Source organism: Anabrus simplex, chromosome 5, assembly GCF_040414725.1.
Source record: "Anabrus simplex isolate iqAnaSimp1 chromosome 5, ASM4041472v1, whole genome shotgun sequence".
Lineage (NCBI taxonomy): Eukaryota > Metazoa > Arthropoda > Insecta > Orthoptera > Tettigoniidae > Anabrus > Anabrus simplex.
This window is the reverse complement of record NC_090269.1, coordinates 183,522,443-183,545,003: the sequence shown is the minus strand read 5'-3', so window position 1 is coordinate 183,545,003 and position 22,561 is coordinate 183,522,443. Positions and strand designations below refer to the sequence as shown.

The following is a 22,561-nucleotide window of genomic DNA, read 5'->3' as shown; positions in this document are numbered from 1 at the left end:
AATCCAGTGGGACAAAGAAAGGAGCAGGGTCATCCCAAGGCTGTTTCAAGTGTGGCTCGTTTAATCACGTTGCCAAAAATTGCCCTAATGCTAATAGCACCCCCTCCTGTTCAACTCCTGGTACAACTTCCACCAACGCAAATAATCAAAAGTGACTAGAGGCTTTGGCTGGGTCGGCAAATTCATCTTTTCAAGGCTCAGCCCCTATTAAACCATCCAAAATCTCAGGCTCGGAACATGGTAGAAAGTCTTCCAACCCCACATTTGAATGCCCTAAAGAATGTCTTAAGATTGCAGCAGAGACCCCCGCACTGGTAACTTTCCTGAAAATCGAGTTGAATAACGAACCGATTACTGCTCTATTAGACTCTGGGAGTGTGTGTTCCATTATTTCGGCTTGAATGGTATTCCAAATTAAAGACTGTCTGTAAATTTTCTGATTATTGTTCGTTTTCGGTTCAATGCATTTCGGCCAACTTTTCTCCATTAGAAATTTTAGGTTTCCTATATGCCAAAATTCGCATTTTGAAATTCACTTGGAAAGCAAAACTGTTTGTGGCTAAGCACTTGTCTTGCCCCATTATATTAGGAACGGATTTCATGTCTCACACTGGTCTAGTGCTCAACATTCAGAGCAAGTCGTGCACTTTCAAATTTGATAGTAATTGTAAAATTCCTGTGCTTAAATGTAGTTCTGTGTCATGTTCATCTGTTTCGCCTACCCAGGATGAGATGTTGTTAGACCTTAGACATCTACCTGAGGAGCAGGCTGAGAGTATTCGTAAGTTGTGTCAGTCGTTTCCAGATGTTTTCTCCGATACTCTTGGTGTTACTGACCTTATCGAATACAAGATTGAGGTTACGGATTCTATCCCTGTTCGGTTTCTACCTTATAGGTTATCCCCACCTAAAATGAAGGCTCTGAAGGAAATCATAGATCAGATGCTGAAGGATGGTATAATTCGGCCCTCTAAGTCGGCACATTCCTCGCCTATTTTCTTGGTTCCGAAACCCCAAGGTGGCTTCAGGCCTGTGATTGACTATAGGGCTTTAAATCGGAAGGTGGTGTTACAATCTGTGCCTCTACCCGACCTATACTCATGTTTTTCGTGGTTTAGTAAAGCTAAGTTCTTTACCATCTTAGACCTTAATCAGGCATATAATCAAATCCCTCTAGCTGAGGAATCCAAACATCTCACAGCTTATGCCACGGATTGGAACTTGTATGAGTACAACCGCTTGCCTTTCGGGATCCCCACGGGAGCAGCTGTGCTTACCAGACTGCTAGATAGGGTCTTCTCTGACATCAAGTTTGAATAATTATACCACTATCTTGATGATGTCGTCATATTTGAAGAACACCTTGATCATCTAAAAGAGGTCCTTAATCGCCTTCGTAAGGCAGTGTTAACTGTAAAGTTATCTAAGGTCGTTTTTGCTAAGCCTTCCATGTCATTTCTAGGGCATATTGTGTCACCCGATGGTGTTGCCATTGATCATTCCAGAACACAGGCCATCCGTGATTTCAAACCTCATGAGGAAATCAAAGGTATTGCCCGGTTCATCGGCATGGTGAACACCTTGATCATCTAAAAGAGGTCCTTAATCGCCTTCGTAAGGCAGGGTTAACTGTAAAATTATCTAAGGTCGTTTTTGCTAAGCCTTCCATGTCATTTCTAGGGCATATTGTGTCACCCGATGGTGTTGCCATTGATCATTCCAGAACACAGGCCATCCGTGATTTCAAACCTCATGAGGACATCAGAGGTATTGCCCGGTTCATCGGCATGGTGAACACCTTGATCATCTAAAAGAGGTCCTTAATCGCCTTCCTAAGGCAGGGTTAACAGTAAAGTTATCTAAGGTCGTTTTTGCTAAGCCTTCCATGTCATTTCTAGGGCATATTGTGTCACCCGATGGTGTTGCCATTGATCATTCCAGAACACAGGCCATCTGTGAATTCAAACCTTCTGAGGACATCAAAGGTATTGCCCGTTTCATCGGCATGGTGAATTTCTGCAGGAAATTTATTCCCAACTTCGCTAACAGAGCAGCGTCCTTATACTTACTTCACAGAAAAGGCGTCAAATTTGAGTGGGGGCCTTCTTAACAAGTCACTTTCGAAGACCTGAATTTAGCCCTCTGTAATGCCCCTGTCCTCGCTATGCCTGATTTCTCGAAGAAATTAATCGTCCAAACCGACGCGGCGTCGTCAGCGGTGGCTGCAGTACTTCTTCAAGACACTGAACTTGGAAGGCGACCCATCGCCTATGCATCTAGGACACTATCGGCTCAAGAAGCCAAGTATTCCAGCTATGAACTTGAAGGTTTGGCAGTCTTATTTTCACTAGAAAAGTTCCACCTCTATCTGGAACATGTCAAATTCGACTTGGAAACAGATAACCAAGCCTTAAGTTGGGTCTTAGCTAGGCCGTGTCATACTGGTCGTATAGCCCGCCTTCCAGTTCGATGTTAGGCATATAAGAGGATCGGAAAATGTAGTTGCAGATGGATGAAGCCGCATGTTTGCTCATGATGTGGAGACCTCCGAGTTGGAAGATAGTTCTTCTCTTCCCGAGGCCATGCCTCCTAGTGTAAATGCCATTCTTACTGATGGCCCCATGTTGTTCAGAGATATTGAAAAATATCAACGTGAAGATCCAGTGCTGGCTCCCATTATGGAAACCCTTTCTTCTGGGGAACATGTCGTCCCTTATGTGTTGAGGAATGGGGTATTATGTTGCCCGTCAGGGCATGATAAGAAGATGAAAGTTGTGGTTCCAGCTGTTCTTGTACCCATGATCTTCAAGTACTACCATGAGACTCCATTAGGGGGGCATTTAGGCACTTTCAAAACCCGAGAAAAAATCCGAGAAATGTTCATTTGGAAAGGTATGGACGGGGAAATTCGAGAATTAGTAAAAGCTTGTAAATCTTGTTGGCTTAGTAAACCCACCATGTCCACTAAGCAAGGGCTATTGTCTTCTCATCAAGCGTCGCGCCTCATGGAACGCCTCTATATCGACTACATAGGACCCTTCCCCCAATCAAAGGGGAATGCCAACAAATTCATTCTTGTGTGTGTAAATGGTTTCACTAGATTTTCCTGGTTATTTCCGACTAAGCTGGCTACCGCTCAGTCCACCATTGCTTGTTTAAATACCATCTTTGCTTCTTTTAGTCCATGTCAATATATTGTTCCTGATAATGCTGAAGCCTTTACCTCCAATCTTTTCCGCAAATTCTGTTTTGATCTGTCCATCTCTCATGTAACTACTTTGGCGTGTTATCCTCAACCATCTCTGGCTGAACGGGTCAATCATAATCTGAGATCGGCTCTAATTGCCTATCATCATGATGGTCATTCTAGATGGGATACGTCCCTGCATTGGCTGGCCTTCGCTTTGAATTCGGTGGTTCATGAATCTCATAAGTTCACTCCAGCTTCTTTAATGTTTAACTTTGTGCCTAACACGCCGCTCTCTAACCTTTAGTCACTTAGTGATATTCTACCAGAGACAATAGATCCCGATAATATTAGAGATCTATGGAAGAAGGCTAAGGCCAATCTTAAAGTTTCTCATGAAAAGGTTAGGGAAAGATATGATCGTGGGCGGAGGCCCACCAATTTAAAAGTAGGAGATCAAGTCATGGTTAAAAACTTTGTTCCCACGAGCAAGCTTGCCCCCAGATTTCATGGGCCGTGCACCATTTTGGATTTCCTGACTCCAGTAACATTGTTGGTGAGTAATCCAGCCACAGAGAGGATATTTAGAGTTCACCTGTCTCAGGTGAAACTTGTGTAACGTCATTGTAACTTAGTCATTAACCTTTAGCAGGAACATTGAAAGTTATATTTTTTCTAAATCTAAGGCTTTCTGCATTTTGATTGTAATTGGTTATCTAATTCTACGATCTTTCCCTCTGGTTTTCCTGCTGTCTGTTCCTGAGTGGCCATTACCAAGCCTCCGTCTCCTGCAAATCCTCACAAATGGCTAAAAGAATAAAAAAGAGCCTTCCAAGCCGCCCAGACCACAGCTTCACCAACAAAGATCGTACCCTAAAATCACAAGTCACCAATGACACTTTTCTGTCGCCGAGATCTTACTGTTTCAGTGTCCCCGCAGCCGTTCATCGCCGTACCGCCTCCGAGGTGGGGTACGGGCCCACTCCACTCCTGTGATGTCTACTTGTGTACAGCAAGCCGGAGTCCATCTCCCGGCAAAGGCTGAAGGGCGGCGCACCGACCGCCAACTCAACTGGGGACTGTACATATATCTTTGATCTGCGGCGTCCTTCACCACAACTACCCCTCTCATAGTAGTGGGAGAGGTGTATCTTGAGGGTACTTGAGGGGTCCGGGCAAACTCAACTGGATAACGGCAGCGGCGGCAGGTCTAGCCGTCAAAATTAGCAGCATGTATTTCAAAGTATACAGCAACAAAGACTCTCTAATTCTGAAGTTTAACTAGTTGCTACCCAACTACTTAAAAAAAAAAAAAAAAAAAAAAAAAAAAAAAAAAAAAAAAAAAAAAAAAAAAAAAAAAAAATAAAATTTTTTCTTCTTCAAATTTAAATAATACTGTTTTCAAAAATTCTTCTGTGTCACTCCTTGGAAGGACATTTGGGGGGGAGGTCTGTACCAGGTGGTGAGCTAGCTGGGAAATTTATAATGTCCAATAACGGACCATTTATATTGGTATTATAAATTTGCTCATTCAGGACAAATATTTCAGATTCCCTATGGGAATCAACATCTATATCATCTGATGGCCAAGCAGGCATCAATTTTTAGTGATGAGACAAAGTCTCTTAGTGCATTGGCACTGCCGGTGGCTCCAGTTAGCCTACGTAGTGGCCTCCACGGTATGCACTAGCCAGCGTATTGGTAAGTGTGCTAGGTACCAACTGATGAGCCCACCCTAGCACATGAGGGCGAAACGCTGGCAACCAAGAATGAGCTAGCTGGAAAATTTATAATGTCCAATAACGGACCATTTATATTGGTATTATAAATTTGCTCATTCCGGACAAATATTTCAGATTCCCTATGGGAATCAACATCTATATCATCTGATGGCCAAGCAGGCATCAATTTTTAGTGATGAGACAAAGTCTCTTAGTGCATTGGCACTGCCGGTGGCTCCAGTTAGCCTACGTAGTGGCCTCCACGGTATGCACTAGCCAGCGTATTGGTAAGTGTGCTAGGTACCAACTGATGAGCCCACCCTAGCACATGAGGGCGAAATGCTGGCAACCAAGAATGAGCTAGCTGGAAAATTTATAATGTCCAATAACGGACCATTTATATTGGTATTATAAATTTGCTCATTCAGGACAAATATTTCAGATTCCCTATGGGAATCAACATCTATATCATCTGATGGCCAAGCAGGCATCAATTTTTAGTGATGAGACAAAGTCTCTTAGTGCATTGGCACTGCCGGTGGCTCCAGTTAGCCTACGTAGTGGCCTCCACGGTATGCACTAGCCAGCGTATTGGTAAGTGTGCTAGGTACCAACTGATGAGCCCACCCTAGCACATGAGGGCGAAACGCTGGCAACCAAGAATGAGCTAGCTGGAAAATTTATAATGTCCAATCACGGACCATTTATATTGGTATTATAAATTTGCTCATTCAGGACAAATATTTCAGATTCCCTATGGGAATCAACATCTATATCATCTGATGGCCAAGCAGGCATCAATTTTTAGTGATGAGACAAAGTCTCTTAGTGCATTGGCACTGCCGGTGGCTCCAGTTAGCCTACGTAGTGGCCTCCACGGTATGCACTAGCCAGCGTATTGGTAAGTGTGCTAGGTACCAACTGATGAGCCCACCCTAGCACATGAGGGCGAAACGCTGGCAACCAAGAATGAGCTAGCTGGAAAATTTATAATGTCCAATAACGGACCATTTATATTGGTATTATAAATTTGCTCATTCAGGACAAATATTTCAGATTCCCTATGGGAATCAACATCTATATCATCTGATGGCCAAGCAGGCATCAATTTTTAGTGATGAGACAAAGTCTCTTAGTGCATTGGCACTGCCGGTGGCTCCAGTTAGCCTACGTTGTGGCCTCCACGGTATGCACTAGCCAGCGTATTGGTAAGTGTGCTAGGTACCAACTGATGAGCCCAACCTAGCACATGAGGGCGAAACGCTGGCAACCAAGAATGAGCTAGCTGGAAAATTTATAATGTCCAATAACGGACCATTTATATTGGTATTATAAATTTGCTCATTCAGGACAAATATTTCAGATTCCCTATGGGAATCAACATCTATATCATCTGATGGCCAAGCAGGCATCAATTTTTAGTGATGAGACAAAGTCTCTTAGTGCATTGGCACTGCCGGTGGCTCCAGTTAGCCTACGTAGTGGCCTCCACGGTATGCACTAGCCAGCGTATTGGTAAGTGTGCTAGGTACCAACTGATGAGCCCACCCTAGCACATGAGGGCGAAACGCTGGCAACCAAGAATGAGCTAGCTGGAAAATTTATAATGTCCAATAACGGACCATTTATATTGGTATTATAAATTTGCTCATTCAGGACAAATATTTCAGATTCCCTATGGGAATCAACATCTATATCATCTGATGGCCAAGCAGGCATCAATTTTTAGTGATGAGACAAAGTCTCTTAGTGCATTGGCACTGCCGGTGGCTCCAGTTAGCCTACGTAGTGGCCTCCACGGTATGCACTAGCCAGCGTATTGGTAAGTGTGCTAGGTACCAACTGATGAGCCCACCCTAGCACATGAGGGCGAAACGCTGGCAACCAAGAATGAGCTAGCTGGAAAATTTATAATGTCCAATAACGGACCATTTATATTGGTATTATAAATTTGCTCATTCAGGACAAATATTTCAGATTCCCTATGGGAATCAACATCTATATCATCTGATGGCCAAGCAGGCATCAATTTTTAGTGATGAGACAAAGTCTCTTAGTGCATTGGCACTGCCGGTGGCTCCAGTTAGCCTACGTAGTGGCCTCCACGGTATGCACTAGCCAGCGTATTGGTAAGTGTGCTAGGTACCAACTGATGAGCCCTCCCTAGCACATGAGGGCGAAACGCTGGCAACCAAGAATGAGCTAGCTGGAAAATTTATAATGTCCAATAACGGACCATTTATATTGGTATTATAAATTTGCTCATTCAGGACAAATATTTCAGATTCCCTATGGGAATCAACATCTATATCATCTGATGGCCAAGCAGGCATCAATTTTTAGTGATGAGACAAAGTCTCTTAGTGCATTGGCACTGCCGGTGGCTCCAGTTAGCCTACGTAGTGGCCTCCACGGTATGCACTAGCCAGCGTATTGGTAAGTGTGCTAGGTACCAACTGATGAGCCCACCTTAGCACATGAGGGCGAAACGCTGGCAACCAAGAATGAGCTAGCTGGAAAATTTATAATGTCCAATAACGGACCATTTATATTGGTATTATAAGTACTACGCTGCCGATCTGACAGTCCAAATTTCCAGAGCTGAAATGACCAAGCTGCAGAGAGCTGTGATCCGTAAACACACACCGTGTGGAGGTGCCGAATAGTGGAGACTCCCAGGGCAAAAGCTATGCCCTTTTAAAAATCTGTTTCCTAGGAGTACCCGATGAGTCGGAAAATCTCAGTTCCCTACACAGGCCTTGAAAAAATCTAGACTTGGAGACAAATTTTCCCTCCAGGCCAGAGGAGAAAGCCCCACTTCACTGCTAATTTGGAATAAAATGAATGTAGAATTTAATAAAAGTGAAGACAAAGAAGCTTTTCTTAAGAAACAACTCTTTTCAGGGTTGAATTTTGAGTTATTTAGAGAATTGTGGTGCTATAATTTGGAATAGGCCTAAATTGTAATTCTAGACCAGTATATACTACTACTACTACTACTACTACTACTACTACTACTACTAAGAGAGCCTCTGCCTGAAGTGTGCACACTGCTCATTCAAAACAGCGCATCAGAGTAGGGATTGGATAGCTGGAATACTATGATGAACCAGTGTATTATGTATCAACAGTATCAGAAAATGTATAAACCTGAGGAATGTCATGCTAAAGAAGAAAGTTATCTAACTCCCTAGCTATTTCCCGCCAATATTCAGTCAGGCTGTTATACTCGGTACACAGAAGTAATCCCATCTATCTGAGTTAAGCGGCAGAATAGGAGACAAATGTTATGTTATTGTTGATCAATGTTATGCGCTTTCAGTATTGTAGGCCTTCACATTTCGTTTTCTTCCGACTCTGAAATACCACTCTTATAGTTGGTACGGTAAAACCGAATAAAACATACATGGTCGGAAATTGTATTCTCTATAACTTTTGTCATGTAGTACTGTTCAACAGGATCAATAACATGGGTATTTAAAAATTGAATTTTAAGCGCCTTCCCCTAATTTCATCCAGGGTGAATAAAAATGTTAATAGCTTAGACTGTAGTTTCTTATTCCCCGACTGTATATACCAATTTTCATTAAATTCTGTTAACCCATTTTCTTGTGGCTTGGCATTGATGTGGACTTGGCAACAAAAATACGAATTCGTGAATATCTGTGTTATCAAAGCTGATACGGTAACAAAGTATGACATAAATGATTGGAAATTTAATTATATATATCTTTTGTTATGTAGTATTTATCGATAGGACCGCTAATAATATAAATATTTGAGAATTAAATTGTAGGCCTTCTGCTAAACTACTATTTCACTCAGCATGAGTAAAATGATTTATAGGCTAGATTGTAGTGGCTCATCCCTCGACTTCACATACCAATTTTCATTCAATTCTCTTCAGCCATTTTCTTATGATGCATGTACATACATACATACAGACAAATAGGCAGAAATGAAGGAAAAGTAAAAAGTTCATTTCCTTGTTGCTATGGACATGACCTATACAGAAGTACCATTATTTTCGAATTCTGAGCAATGTACAGACGAAGCTCTTATTTTATATATATATATAGAGATGAGAAAAGTTTGGTATTTATTTGATTATCCACTGAGAATTGGGGGTGTGTCAGGGCCATAGCCCAGAGTTTTCCGGAACTTCCCCTCGGCTATAAAAGCTGGCACATTTTCAGACCAGGTTGTCTTAGTGATCGCTCCGGTCTAGAGTGTGTTTATAAAGGAGGCGGGGGCACCTCGTCCATCTTCAAGAGGTCCACCAGCTCAAGGTAATGGCAGAACCTGATTAAAATCTGGTAGTCACTCAAAGCTAGCTCGAGGGGAAGGTTTCAAATCTATAGTGATGTAACATTTATTTTCTAAAATGTAAATTTCAAACTCTACATGTAATTTCAAACTAGTCAAAAGAACTTATCCGAAATCAGGGAATAGAGAGTGAGGTACCCTCTCGTATTCCTTCTCAACTTGATTTTGAGGTGAGTATGCCTTTGTAACATTTTCTGTCTTGTAATTTCTGCAACTTAAATATTTTTCTCCATCTAATCACCTCTGTAGTATAGGCTTAGCCTCTGTAACATCAGGCCACAAGCCAAAATACGATTTTATGCACCTAATGTCAATTTTTTTTTTTTTTGCTTGTGGCTTTACATTGCACTGACACTGATAGGTCTTATGGCGACAATGGGATAGGAAAGGGCTAGGAGTTGGAAGGAAGCGGCCATGGTCTTTATTAAGGTACAGCCCCTGGTGTGAAAATGAGAAACCATGGAAAACCATCTTCAGGGCTGCCGATAGTGGGATTCGAACCCACTATCTCCTGGATGCAAGCTCACAGCTGCACACTTCTAACCGCACAGCCAACTCGCCCAGAAATGTAAATTTTAAGGAGTGCAAGTGTCCGCCTCCTCACCATTTTGATTTCTGGGCCAGCAACTTTAACCTTTTGTTTTTACCAAAGGTCTTGTAGAATGGGTACTCGCTACCACTGTTAAACTCTATTTCATTCTTTTCATGTTAAAGATATCAGACTGTTGAGCATTTAAAACAGTGAATACTGTTTGATTTTGTAAAATGTAGGTTGTGCCTTTGATGGGCCTGGAAATTTTTGAAAATGATTTCCTAGTGTAAATTGATAGAGTAATAATGCTCTTCCCGTCGATGTAAAAGAAATTGGGAGACCCATCTCCTTGACTGTTTGTTGGTGGGAGAAGTTGTACTTATGTAAAATTGGTAATTATGGAGCTGCAAGCTCAAGCTTGCTAATTTATTATTGGGTGATTGTTCTGATTTTAAAAGTTGTTACCTAGCTTGTGAGCTAAATTTTGGTACCTGAATTTGTAAAGTCTAACTTTTGAAAAGAAAAAAAAAAAAGAAGAGAAAGAAATATAGCTCTAATTTTAAAGTTTTAAATTTATCTTCTGACCGTCTTATATCCACCCATTCATGCCCGCATCATCTTTCATCTCTGTTTTCTTTACAGTCCTCGGAACAATTATTATTATTGTATTGGGCGGTACACCTCCACGCCGCTAATTCAAACATTGCGCCACTGAAACTCCTCTACTGGAGAAAGCCTGAACTTTAACAACCACATTAATTCTAAGGTTTCTCAGAAGATGTCTTTACTGTAAATTTTGAAGTGTTCTGAACTATGTCGGTTTCAATTTGTTTTTGTTTTCTCTGTAGTAAGAAGTGTGAACATTCTCTTCTAGATGGCACTACTTAAGAACTACTATTGTGCACCCTAGTGCGAAGTGAAGGAACTTTTTTTTTGAAGAAATTTGCTATTCATAAGTTTGTTCTTTGTTAAATTTCTTTCAGTCATTGTTTGGGTTGGCAGTATAACCCTTCTCTTTCTGCCAGTTTTGAATCTGACCAATAAGGAATTTCTGTAATTAATTTTCCACCAATAAGGTGTTTCTTCTTCGTCTGGTGTATTAGTTTTTGCCATTATCCGATACAATTTTGTGGGCAGGTTGTAATCATTCATGAAACGTCTTGAATTTTCCACGAGGGTATATAAACTGCTGATTTTCTGGTCTCCTGGTCACTTCTGTAACATCTCTCCTAGTGTGATTATGTAGCAGGGGGCGGGAAGCACCTCTTTCTTCGGGCAGCAGTTCATCCACAAGGTAATGGCCGTTTAATAACTTTATTTCTTGCTAGCTCAGCAGTTTAACCCTCGGGGCAGGTTCAAAACTTTTCTCATGTAACCTATCCTTAAAATGTAATATACTATTGGTAAAACTTCATCTCTTTAACTATAAATTGGGATAGAGAGTGCTAAACCCTCTCGAGCTCCCACTCCTATTGTTTTGAGGTGACTTTGTTTTCACAACCGTTTCTTCCTTTCTTAATGTAATAAAGTCTTCTTATACAAGTCACCTCTTTAGTATGGGATTAGCCCTTGTGTATACGGCCTAGTGCCAAATAGGTAAAAGTGTATTAGGAGTGCAAGTTATGCCTCCAGTCAAGTTGGAATTTTGGGCCATATAATTATCCTTTTTTTTTTTTTTTTTTTTTTTTTTTTTTTTTTTTTTTTTTTCTGAATAGGCCTCAGTAGGTTGGGTATCATTACCCCTGTTGTTGTGTGCCCGGAGGGCAGCTTAAAGGTGGAGTTTGGTGTGGCCTTTGAATTGGCTTGATCTTTGAGAGCGGTTTGCTCTTTCTTAAAAATGTGTTTTCTGTGTGCCTCGAGCAGGCTTTACTGGGTTATTGGGAGCTAGTGCTCCTTGGCATGATTGGGGTTTTCTGCCCCTTTGTTGAACTTTGTACATAGGTAAAGTTGGGTTCATTGCTCAAGGATTGCGTGTCTGGGGGCTCGAAGCCCAAATCCATTAACCAGTTGCAATTGTACATCCTTAATTTGTTGATACGCTACTGAGTACCTGTTATACTTGTTATTTCTTGATCTTGAAAAGAAAATATAACCTTTGTTAAATTTTAAATTAACTTTAATTTCGTAGTTGAGACCTGTTCCACCCAGCACCTTCTTTCACCTCTGCTGTTCTACAGACACCTCGGAACAATTATTATTATTATTATTATTATTATTATTATTATTATTATTATTATTATTATTATTATTATTATTATTATTATTATTATTATTATTATTATTATTATTATTATTACATGGACTCTGTGGAACGCAGAAGTGTAAGAAGGTGCGGGCATGAATGGGTGGACAGAGAAAAGATCAAATAAATTAAAACCCTAAAATTTGAAATTTTATTTCTTTCCTTGTTTTTTTGTTTCTTTTTGGATTTTAAACTTTGTTAAACAAATAAGAGTTGGATAATCAGAAGGGGAGCTCTTCAGCCTTTATACAAATAGTTATTCAAATCAAATCCAAAATTTACATTAGAAAGAGCATCTTTGCTCCACACAATTAATCAGGAGACTACCCTCCAAAATTTACCACATTCAAGCCTCTCTAAGGGACAATCTAATTTTTACAAAAACAAACAGTAGTTACTGCCTTATCCACTCAACAGTCTAAGTTACATTTAAATAAAATAAGAGTAGTTATCTTTAACAGAAGCAATAAGTGCCCATTCTACCTGGCCTGTATGAAGCCATTTCATAGAGCCCTCCCACTATACTTCACCATTTCAGGTCTAATTTCATCTATTCCTGCTGCTTTATGTCAATGAAGTTTATTTACCATTCTTTCCACTTCCTCAAGCGTAATTTCACCAACATCATTTTCCTCCTCCCCATGAGCTTGGTTGTTCATGACACCGCCAGGAAGACTTCCTTTTACATTGAGAAGATTTTCAAAATCTTCCCTCCACCTGTTCAGTGCTTCCCTGGGATCAATTATGAGTTCACCTGAATTACCCAAAACACTTCATTTCTTTTTTCTCTCCCTTCCTAAGATTCTGTATTACTGTCCAGAAAGGATTCCCTGCTACTTGACCTAGCCTTTCCAGGTTATTACCAAAATCTTCCTATGACTTCTTTTTGGATTCAACAATTATTTGTTTCGCTGTGTTTGTTTCGTCTACGTACAATTCCCTGTCTGCATCAGCCCTTGTTTGAGCCATTTCTGATAAGCCTTTGTTTTACATTTACAAGGTGCTCTCACTTCATCATTCCACCAAGATGTTCACTTTTCCCCATCTTTACACACAGTCGTTCCTAGGCATTCCCTTGCTGTTTCTACTACAGCATCTCTGTATGCCACTCGTTCTCTTTCTATATACTGAACCTGCTTACAGTCCACTGTTCGAAACTTCTTACTAATCATATCCATGTACTTCTGTCTAATTTACTCGTCCTGGAGATTTTCTACCCTTATTCGTTTGCAGACAGATTTCACTTTCTCTATCCTAGGCCTAGAGATACTTAGTTCATTACAGATCAGATAGTGGTCTGTATCATCAAAAACTCCTCAAAAAACCTGTACATTCCTAACAGACTTCCTGAATTCGAAGCCGGTTAAGATATAGTCTGTTATAGATTTGGTACCCCTAGCCTCTCATGTGTAGTGGTGAATAGCCTTATGCTTGAAGAATGTATTTGTTATTGCTAAACCCATACTAGCCCAGAAGTCCAGCAAATGCTTCCCATTCCCATTAGCTTCCTATCTTCCCCACATTTACCAATCACACTTTCGTATCCTTCAGTTCTATTTCCGCATTGAAATAGCCCATTAGTACTATCCTATCCTTGCTGTTGACCCTGACTACAATGTCACACAATGCTTCATGAAACTTGTCAACTTCTTCCCCATCTGCACCCTCACATGGTGAATACATTGAGACAATTCTCGCCCTAATTCCTCCAACTGCCAAATCTACCCACATCATTCACTCATTTACGTGTCTAACAGAAACTATGTTGCATGCAATAGTATTCCTGATAAACAGTCCTATCCCATACTCTGCTCTTCCCTTTTTAACACCCATCAAGTACAATTTATAATCTCCTATCTCTTCCTCGTTATCTTCCCTTACCCAAATATCACTTACTCCTAGTACATCCAGATGCATTCTTTTTGCTGACTCAGCCAGTTCTACTTTCTTTCTTCCATAAGCCCCATTAATATTGATAGCTCCCCATCGAATTCCATTTCATTCGCCAAGTTGTTTTCAAGGAGTCCCTTGGCTGTCAAATGAGAGTGGGACTCCGTTACTCCCATAGGTCCGAGGCTTGCTTAAAATGTTTTTGCTCAGTAAATTCATGAAGCAGAATGCTACCCTACTTACACATAGTCCAAGTGAGGATCTCTCCTCTAACGGGTTACGGATCACAGTGGACTGTATAGTCCTAGATGCTTGAGCACAAGGAGGGCATGACTCACAATATGTCCGAGATTCCCATTCAATAGCAACTGGTATCCCAACTCTCAGGACCACTTACTAGGGCACTCAGCTGTTGCCTATGGTTCACGAACTCTGAACTGGGGACTGTTTTACCTCCGGAATTACATTTAGTTCCGAAGCCCACCATCATTGGTGCAAAACAAGGGATATCCTGTGGATCTTTAATGGAGTGTTTTCCCTCTTGCCTTCTGCATCCTATACCATTGATCATGCTGGTTCATCCTCCATTAGGAGCAGTTTCCTATTCCAAGGACAAGAGAGTGCCCTACACTATACCCACCCATCTGCCCTTCTTGGAGGCCTATCGATAAATACATAACTGTAGTTATATAGTATTATATTTCCGATCTTTATGTCTTCTATATTTTTACCATACTGGTTATGATAACAGAGATATTCATGAATTTGGATTTTTGTTGCTAAGTCCATATCAACGCCGAGCCACAAAAAAAATGGGCGCCGGTAAACAGAATTTAATGAAAATCGGTATGCAAAGTCAGGAAATAAGGAACTCCAGTCTACGCTATAAATAATTTTATCCACCTTGGTTGAAATGGTAGTTTAGGGGAAGGCGCCGATAATTTAATTTTTAAATACCTATCTTATTGATCCTATCGACAAGTACTACATAACATAAGTCATAAAGAATACAATTTCCAATCATTTATGCCTTATTCTGTTTTACCGTACCGACTATGATAAGACTGGTGGTAGTGGTTGTTTTAAGAAGAAGTACAGCTAGGCAACCATCCTCTATATAACACTAATCAGAGAGAAAAGTGGAAGGGGTGCGACACTTTGAAAGATGCCCTAATATCACAGAGTCTGAAGAAAACTAAATGTGAAGGCCTACAATACAGAAAGCTCATAAAATTGATCAAAAATAACATTATATTGACCATTGTTTGTTGTAATGTGCTTTGTGTCTTCTGCTGCCACTCATCTCAGATAGATGGGATTTCTTCTGTGTACCGAGTATAACAGCGTGCCTGAATACTGGCAGAAAGTAGCTGGGGAGTTAGATACTGTAACTCTCTTCTTTAGCATGCCATTCTTCTGGTTCATAAATTTGCTGATAATGACTGGTACATAACACACTCTTTCTTCATAGTATTCCAGCTATCCGATCCCTACTCTGAGGCACTGATTTGAATGAGCAGCGTGCACACTTAACGGAATAATAGCAGATGAGTGTTCACGGCTGTTCGTGGCCTGGTAATTCCAGATCTGGGAATTTGGTCTGTTAGATCAGCAGTGTAGTACTGTTCGTTAAAAGTCAGAAAATGTGTGATTTTTCATTGGATTGAGTATTTCATACGATAGCATTGCTGTTAATCGCGACCTTTGTAATGATCTATATTGACTTCAGTTGGGAAAACCACAATGACAGCATTTCTGAGGATGTAAAAAGGAAGGTGGGGAGTGAGTGTCTTCTGTTATAATGAAAAATGCCCAACTCGATTCTGACTGGCAGTAGGCAAGTGGGCCTGTCATCATAATGAAAACACTCCAACTTGATTGTGACAGAGAAGGCAAGAGGGCCTGCCATTACACTGAAAATTCTCTAACCCAGTTTTCACATGAGAAAAGACGTATTGTGTCTCCCTGCCATGTTTCTGGGGTAATGTTAATAGCTATGCAGTTTAATACAATCTTACAACATGTACACTACTTAACCTAGAATTCTGAATACTTAGCGTAGAATTCCATAGCGAAGCACGGATACATCAGCTAGTATGTATATAAACAGAGCTCGATACTATTAACATTGTTATGCAGTACATGTAAAAAAATGTTATCTACTTGATGTACACAGGAAATTAACCCACTTACTTACTTACTAGGTTGGCCACACAAACCCTAGTCAGTTTTTGGCCTTGCCAATTAGCCTACTCCATTTTTGATCCATGTATTCTTCTTTGGTTAGTCCCATTCTGCTCATATCCTCTCTGACCCCATCTATCCATTTCAGTCATGGTCTTCCCTTTGGTCTTTTGCTTCGGATGTTTTCTTCCATCACCACCTGCCTGATTATCTTACCTTCTTGATGCATTATGTGTGCATACCACGTCATCCTCCTCTCTTTAATCACAACCCACCATCATATTTTATTTTATAGGAATGAAAACTTGCACTCATATAACTGGTTTAACATTAGTACATATTAACAGACTATTTTGACATGTACCTATACTTACAATGATGTAGAAAAACTGCAATATTATATATGTTTTAAAAATCAAACTCACCTACAAGTTCTGGCTGTTCCTTACAGTCAATCTGTGTGGTACGGATTCGCCAATGATATGGTTTGGTACCTGAGGTCATAACCATGAGGGATACAGAAGCACTGCCCACAGCTGCATCCACTGGCACATAGACTGGAAAGAAATGACACGGTAGAATCTTGTGCAAAACTCCTTTAGAATATATAGCAAGGATTGATTTTATAAATATTTCTGAAATGCCTATACTCAGGACCGCATTTAAGGTCTGTTTCATGTCGATGATCCGTCTTAATTAAAAAACTGTTCTCTTCAGCTGCTTATTAAAACTGAATAACTAGGAAAAACATACATATCACACATGAACAAAAATGCTGTACACTAACAAATATTTAACATCTATTTAAGTGAATAGGAAATTGTTTTAAATTAGATTAGAACATAAGATTCATCTTCCCTTCTCATTTTACCGCCTCACTCAGCCCTCACCACATATTTTAATTAATCTTTTTTTTAAATTAGTTTTTTTAAGCATAACAAAGGTACTACCACTGAGTAAGTTGGCCGTGTGGTTAGGGACACGCAGCTGTGAGCTTGCATCCGGGAGATAGTGGGTTCGAAACCCACTTCCTTCCCATTCCTAAACCTTTCCTCTCCCATCGTCGCCATAAGACCTATCTGTGTCGGTGCAACATAAAGCAAATAGCAAACAAAGGTACTATTTTAAGACTTTTTTAGAAGAAGAAAATTCTCTGTAATTTCACCTCAGCAATGTTATGTAGCTGAAAATATTCCTAAGGAATGAAACATGTTGTACAAATAATTAATTTGCTTAAAGTAGATACATAGTATCAAACAGATGGAAGTTTACTTTTATTGATTTAATGTAAATAAGATTTGATACGGGAAATGAAGCTGATTTCTTGCAAAACATACCTTTTAGTCAAGTACATAGTTTGTCTTCTTTCTCCCGAGTCTTCCCAGCCCAAACTTTGCAACTTTTTTGTGACACTACTCTTTTGTCAGAATCACCCAGAACAAATTGGGCTGCTTGTATTTAACATTTTATCCAGTTCTCGAATCAGGTAATCCTGGTGAGGACCTCATACACTGGAACCATACTCTAGTCGGGGTCTTGCCAGAAACTTTCATACCCTCTCCTTTACATCCTTACTACAACCCCTAAATACCTTCATAATCATATGCAGAGATCTATACCCTTTATTTACAATCCCATTTATATGATTACCCCAGTGAAGTTCTTTCCTTATATTAACACCTAGGTACTTACAATGATCACCATAAGGAACTTTCACCCTACCCATGAGTGAATGATTACTTGTGTATTGACAGACCATTGAGGATACTCTGTTCCATGGTCTAGCAAATATGCAGGTGATTCAGCTGCAAAATATATTTTACATGGGCTGTTGATGTATCCGACATGGAAAAAGAATGAAAATTATTACTGAAGATACTCACTGTGTTGACCACTATTTTCACCACATAGGTCAGATAATCCAATGCCATTTGGTAGAGAGGTCATTGCCATGAAACGGTCATTTCTACAAATGCCCATTGTGCGGTGTGGTCCTACCAGAGAAAACTGCTCCAAATCCAATCTGAAATCCAGAAGGCCTCTATCATTTCCTTGGGATTTGGCTGAATTACAATTTTTAAAGTAAAAATACATTTGCTTATAATTTAAAAGTACAGTCTGCACATCCACTAATCATGGCTCTACTTTTTGAACTCACTTTATATGGAAAGTGTCAATTTGTGTATCTGGTGCTAAATTTCTTCTATAGTCAGATGTATAAGTGACTCAAATGAAAGTGAGTGGTTTTCAATCTGTGGGGTGGAACTCTCAGGGGATCGGGGGGGAAGGGTGGTATGAAATGCTAAAAAAAATGGGGACACAGAATACTTTCCTACAGGTAATTATTAAAACTTAAAACTTACTAAAGCTTTGGAGACAAATGGACCCAGAATAAGCCATAAGAAGACAGAGTATATGTTCTGTAACTTCGCCAAGGCAGAAGTTCAAGGTCTATTCAATACAATTTTCTTAGCGGGTGAACCATTGGCAGTAACAAATAAATTCAAGTAACTGGGCTCAGTTATTACCACAGATATGAAGATTGATGACGTTAAACATTGCACCACCAAGCTGGATAGCTGCAGTCGCTTAAGTGCAGCCAGTAACCAGTATTCGAGAGATAGTTGGTTCGAACCCCACTGTTGGCAGCCCTGAAGATGGTTTTCCGTGGTTTTCCATTTTCACACCAGGCAAATGCTGGGGCTGTACCTTAATTAAGGCGACGGCCACTTCCTTCCCACTCATATCCCTTTCCTGTCCCATCATCGCATAAGACCCATCTGTGTCGGTGCAACGTAAAGCAACTTGCAAAACGAACAAAAAAAGCATCGCATCAACGTTAGATGGACCAAATGGCACTTTCAGACAGGCATCTTATGTGACAGGCGGATGTCTACAAAGCTGAAAGACAAGATATACAAGACTGTTGTTAGGCCTGCCCTCACTTATTGCTCTGAGTGTTAGACAAGGCAAAAGAAGCATGATCAGCAAATGCATGTAACGAAAATGCGGATGCTGTGATGGTCAGCAGGTGTCACCCTCTTGGACCGAGTGCACAATAAGCATATACGAGGATCATTTAATACAGTCCCTTTCAGTGAGAAATTGGAGGAGCAGCAGTTGCGCTGGTACAGACACGTACAACGTCCAGATGAAGATCATCCCTTTAAGAGAGCTCCTTCAATCGAAGAACCAAGGGGAGGACGCAGACATCCAAGAGCAACATATTGACATACAGCTGAAAAGGTATTCAAGTGGCGGAGACATCCAACTGTAGGGATTACTCTCTGAGGATCAGAAGAGCTGACCCTGAATGGTGCTTTGAGGTATCCATATTGGGCACACATACAGCCAGGAAAGAAGATAATATATTAAAACTAACCTAAATAAAATTAAAATAAAGTTAGAAATGCAGGTTTTAACAACAATCCAAGCAAGTGGATGTGCAGTTTGGGTCAAGTAGCTATCAGCCTTCATTAGGGAGATAGTGGGTTCGAACCCTACTGTCGGCAGCCCTGAAGATGATTTTCCATGGTTTCCCATTTTCACACTATGCCAATGAAGATCATCCCTTTAAGAGAGCTCCTTCAATCGAAGAATCAAGGGGAGGACGCAGGCATCCAAGAGCAACATATTGACATACAGCTGAAAAGGTATTCAAGTGGCGGAGACATCCAACCTTAATTAAGGCCACGGCCGCTTCCTTCCCACTCGTAGCCCTCTCCTATCGCATTGTCCCCACAAGGTCTATTTGTGTCGGTGCAACGTAAAGCAAAATTGTAAAACAAAATTTTAAAAATATAACAACAAGATAGGCCAAGAACACAACGCTTCATTTCCATGTTAGAACTCATTTGCTACAACTGTAAATAGTACATTAATAATAGGAAACACACAGAAACAGAATGTACCAGCATACCACGTGAAACTCTTTCTTACATGAAATGTTCAAAATGCCTTCCAATAGCTTTCATATATGCTGTCGTCTTGAATACCAGATGAAATTACCTGCCTAAAGAGCAATTCTTGTTGATATTAAATTATGGTTTCTTATTGGTAACTTAATTGTTGATAAGAAACACTTATAAAAGACCATAGCAGGGGAGGAGGTACAGTATATAAAACTTGGTGCCTGTTCATCCAAACAAGAGTCCATTCAGCTTTTGGGTCAAGAAGTATATTATGAGATTAGGGGTTATACTGTTACTTCTCGGAGACAGAAACTTACCTGATCTGACATACGTTTGTATTTGTGATATCGATGCGGTAGTCACAAAATGAGCCCACTGTGTCCTGATTTGGATAGCTTGGATTAACAAAATAAGACACCATCTGTTGTGTTATATTCCTGCAGCTTTTCTCAACTGCAACAAATATGGGGCACATGATACTATGATTCTCATAAAGACTTCAATACGTTACAAAACATTTTAAATGAAATATCTATTTGATAGCCCATGAGTGGAATCAAATTTGTAAACAATTACATTTTCTCGATCTGACTTGTCTATTCCTATGTACCTTTACTTTTTTTTGTCAAGATTCCTCCTACTGTAAAGTGTATAAATGCCTTGTTCAGCCATACCATTCACTATAGCACACTTTCATAGATTTTAAGAACATTTAAAAAAATGAATTTTCATGATGAGTATATTGACTTGAAAAGAATTTCTGTACAATGATATCACAATAAAATAACTTCCATTAACTCAACAATTGAAAATGAAGAACACTTAAGAATACATAACTATGCACATGTTGTTCCCTCTCTTCAACAGGTCAGAAAATAAGACCACTCTCCTGATTCCAATGAAATATATGCCACTTTTTACCACATGCTATTATTGAGTTAAGCTCCATCTGTGGATCAGTGGTCAATTTTCAGTCTCCAGATCTTAAAATTATGGGTTCAAACCCAGCAGAAGCAGACAGATATTTAAATGGGACAAACACCTTGTGTTTACTTGACAAAATTAATTAAAACTCAGGCAAAGAGATCCAGTTTACTCTGCCATCTGTTTGAGTTAAACAGAACATAAAAACTGATACACAGGCAGCCTAGATGATGTCAAATCAAAATAATAATAATAAAAAGAAGAAGGATGAAGAGCTTTTGGGAAGACAAGAAGAAACGCTATGCTAAATAAGTTCACACATTCTCCTTAGTTGGGCATAACGAATCAAAAAAAAAAAAAAAATTGTTATGGACTTTCCATAGACCACAGAGGTGTAAGAAGTTGCGGACGTGAATGGGTGGACAGGAAAAAGGATCAAATCTTAATTTAAAACTCTAAAATTAGAAATTTTATTTCTTTCCTTGTTTTTTTCCAATTCAGATCTAATTGAACAACACCAAATAACAGTTTGGATAGACAAAAGGCGAGCTAGTCACCTCTAGAACAATAATTATTTGAAACCTAAGAATAATCAGGTACAATAGACAATGATTTTTAAGAGATGAGTATGGCAGCTCAAATGTTACACTATTACAAAGAGCACTAATGCTCCAATTGATTACAAGTTAGGAGACTGGGCTCCAAAATTTACAACATTCCAACCTCTCCAAGGCTCAATTCTCTATTTTACATTAGATTCAATATAAGCAGTCTTCACTGTCTTACTTGCTCGACTGTCTAAGTTTCAATCAAATAGAAAATTAAATAATAGTTTAACAGAGGGAGTAAGTGCCCATTCTACATGGCTTTAGTGAAAAAGAAAAGGTTAAAATTATTGGCTGTAAATCAAAATGTTAGGAGGCGAACACTTGCACTCCTTTGAAGTTCACTTGAAAATTCTTAAAACCCTAGGAGGGCTTATGGCCCGAAGTTACAGAGGCTAAGCCTATATTCAGAGGTGACTAGATGGAAAGAAAATTTAAAATTACCAACGGAAGAGATACATTTTAAGGTTTACAAAATCATAGTCACCCCAATACCAAGTTAATGGGAATGAAAAGAGGGTTCACACTCTTTATTTCCTAAGTTAGAATAAAGTCTTTAGACTTGTTTGAAAGTTTACATGGAAAGATTGAGTTTTACATTAAGACAGAATTTTGAAACCTTCCCCTCAAGTTAGCTTTCTGTAACTATTACATGATTAAGAGATGTCTGCCATTACCTTGAGCTGGTGGGCCTTCCAGTGATGGGCAACACTTGCCCCCCTGCTTCCTCTATGAACACACTCTAAACCGCTTGATTGGAGCGATAGAAAGACAACATGTCGCAAAAGGTCCCAGCTTTTATAGCGGAGAGGAAGGTTTCAGAAGTCTCTGGGCTGAAGCCCTGTACACGCCCACAATTTCTATTGGTTAATTTAATAAATATCCCAAAATTTTGATTGGCTACAGTTTTAAGAAGGAGGAAAGAGACAGAAGTGCTAGTAACCTTAGAACACCAAAAACAATCTACAAACAATTCAGTTTAGAAAACTTATGAATACCAAAATTCTCTTGAAAATTAATTGTCGATCCTCCTACCAGG

General features: G+C 39.8%; 1 protein-coding gene across 1 annotated transcript in view; it reads right to left on the bottom strand.

Annotated features, from left to right (window-relative positions):
* LOC136874425 (uncharacterized) overlaps positions 1–22,561 on the bottom strand; it is a 95,619-nt gene that overhangs the window by 47,159 nt on the left and 25,899 nt on the right. The window contains exons 3-5 of the mRNA XM_067148059.2: positions 20,311–20,446; positions 17,966–18,105; positions 16,508–16,639 (exon numbers count right to left, since the gene is read on the bottom strand). Coding sequence (XP_067004160.2) covers positions 16,508–16,639; positions 17,966–18,105; positions 20,311–20,446 — 408 coding nt within the window. The remainder of the gene's footprint in view (positions 1–16,507; positions 16,640–17,965; positions 18,106–20,310; positions 20,447–22,561) is intronic.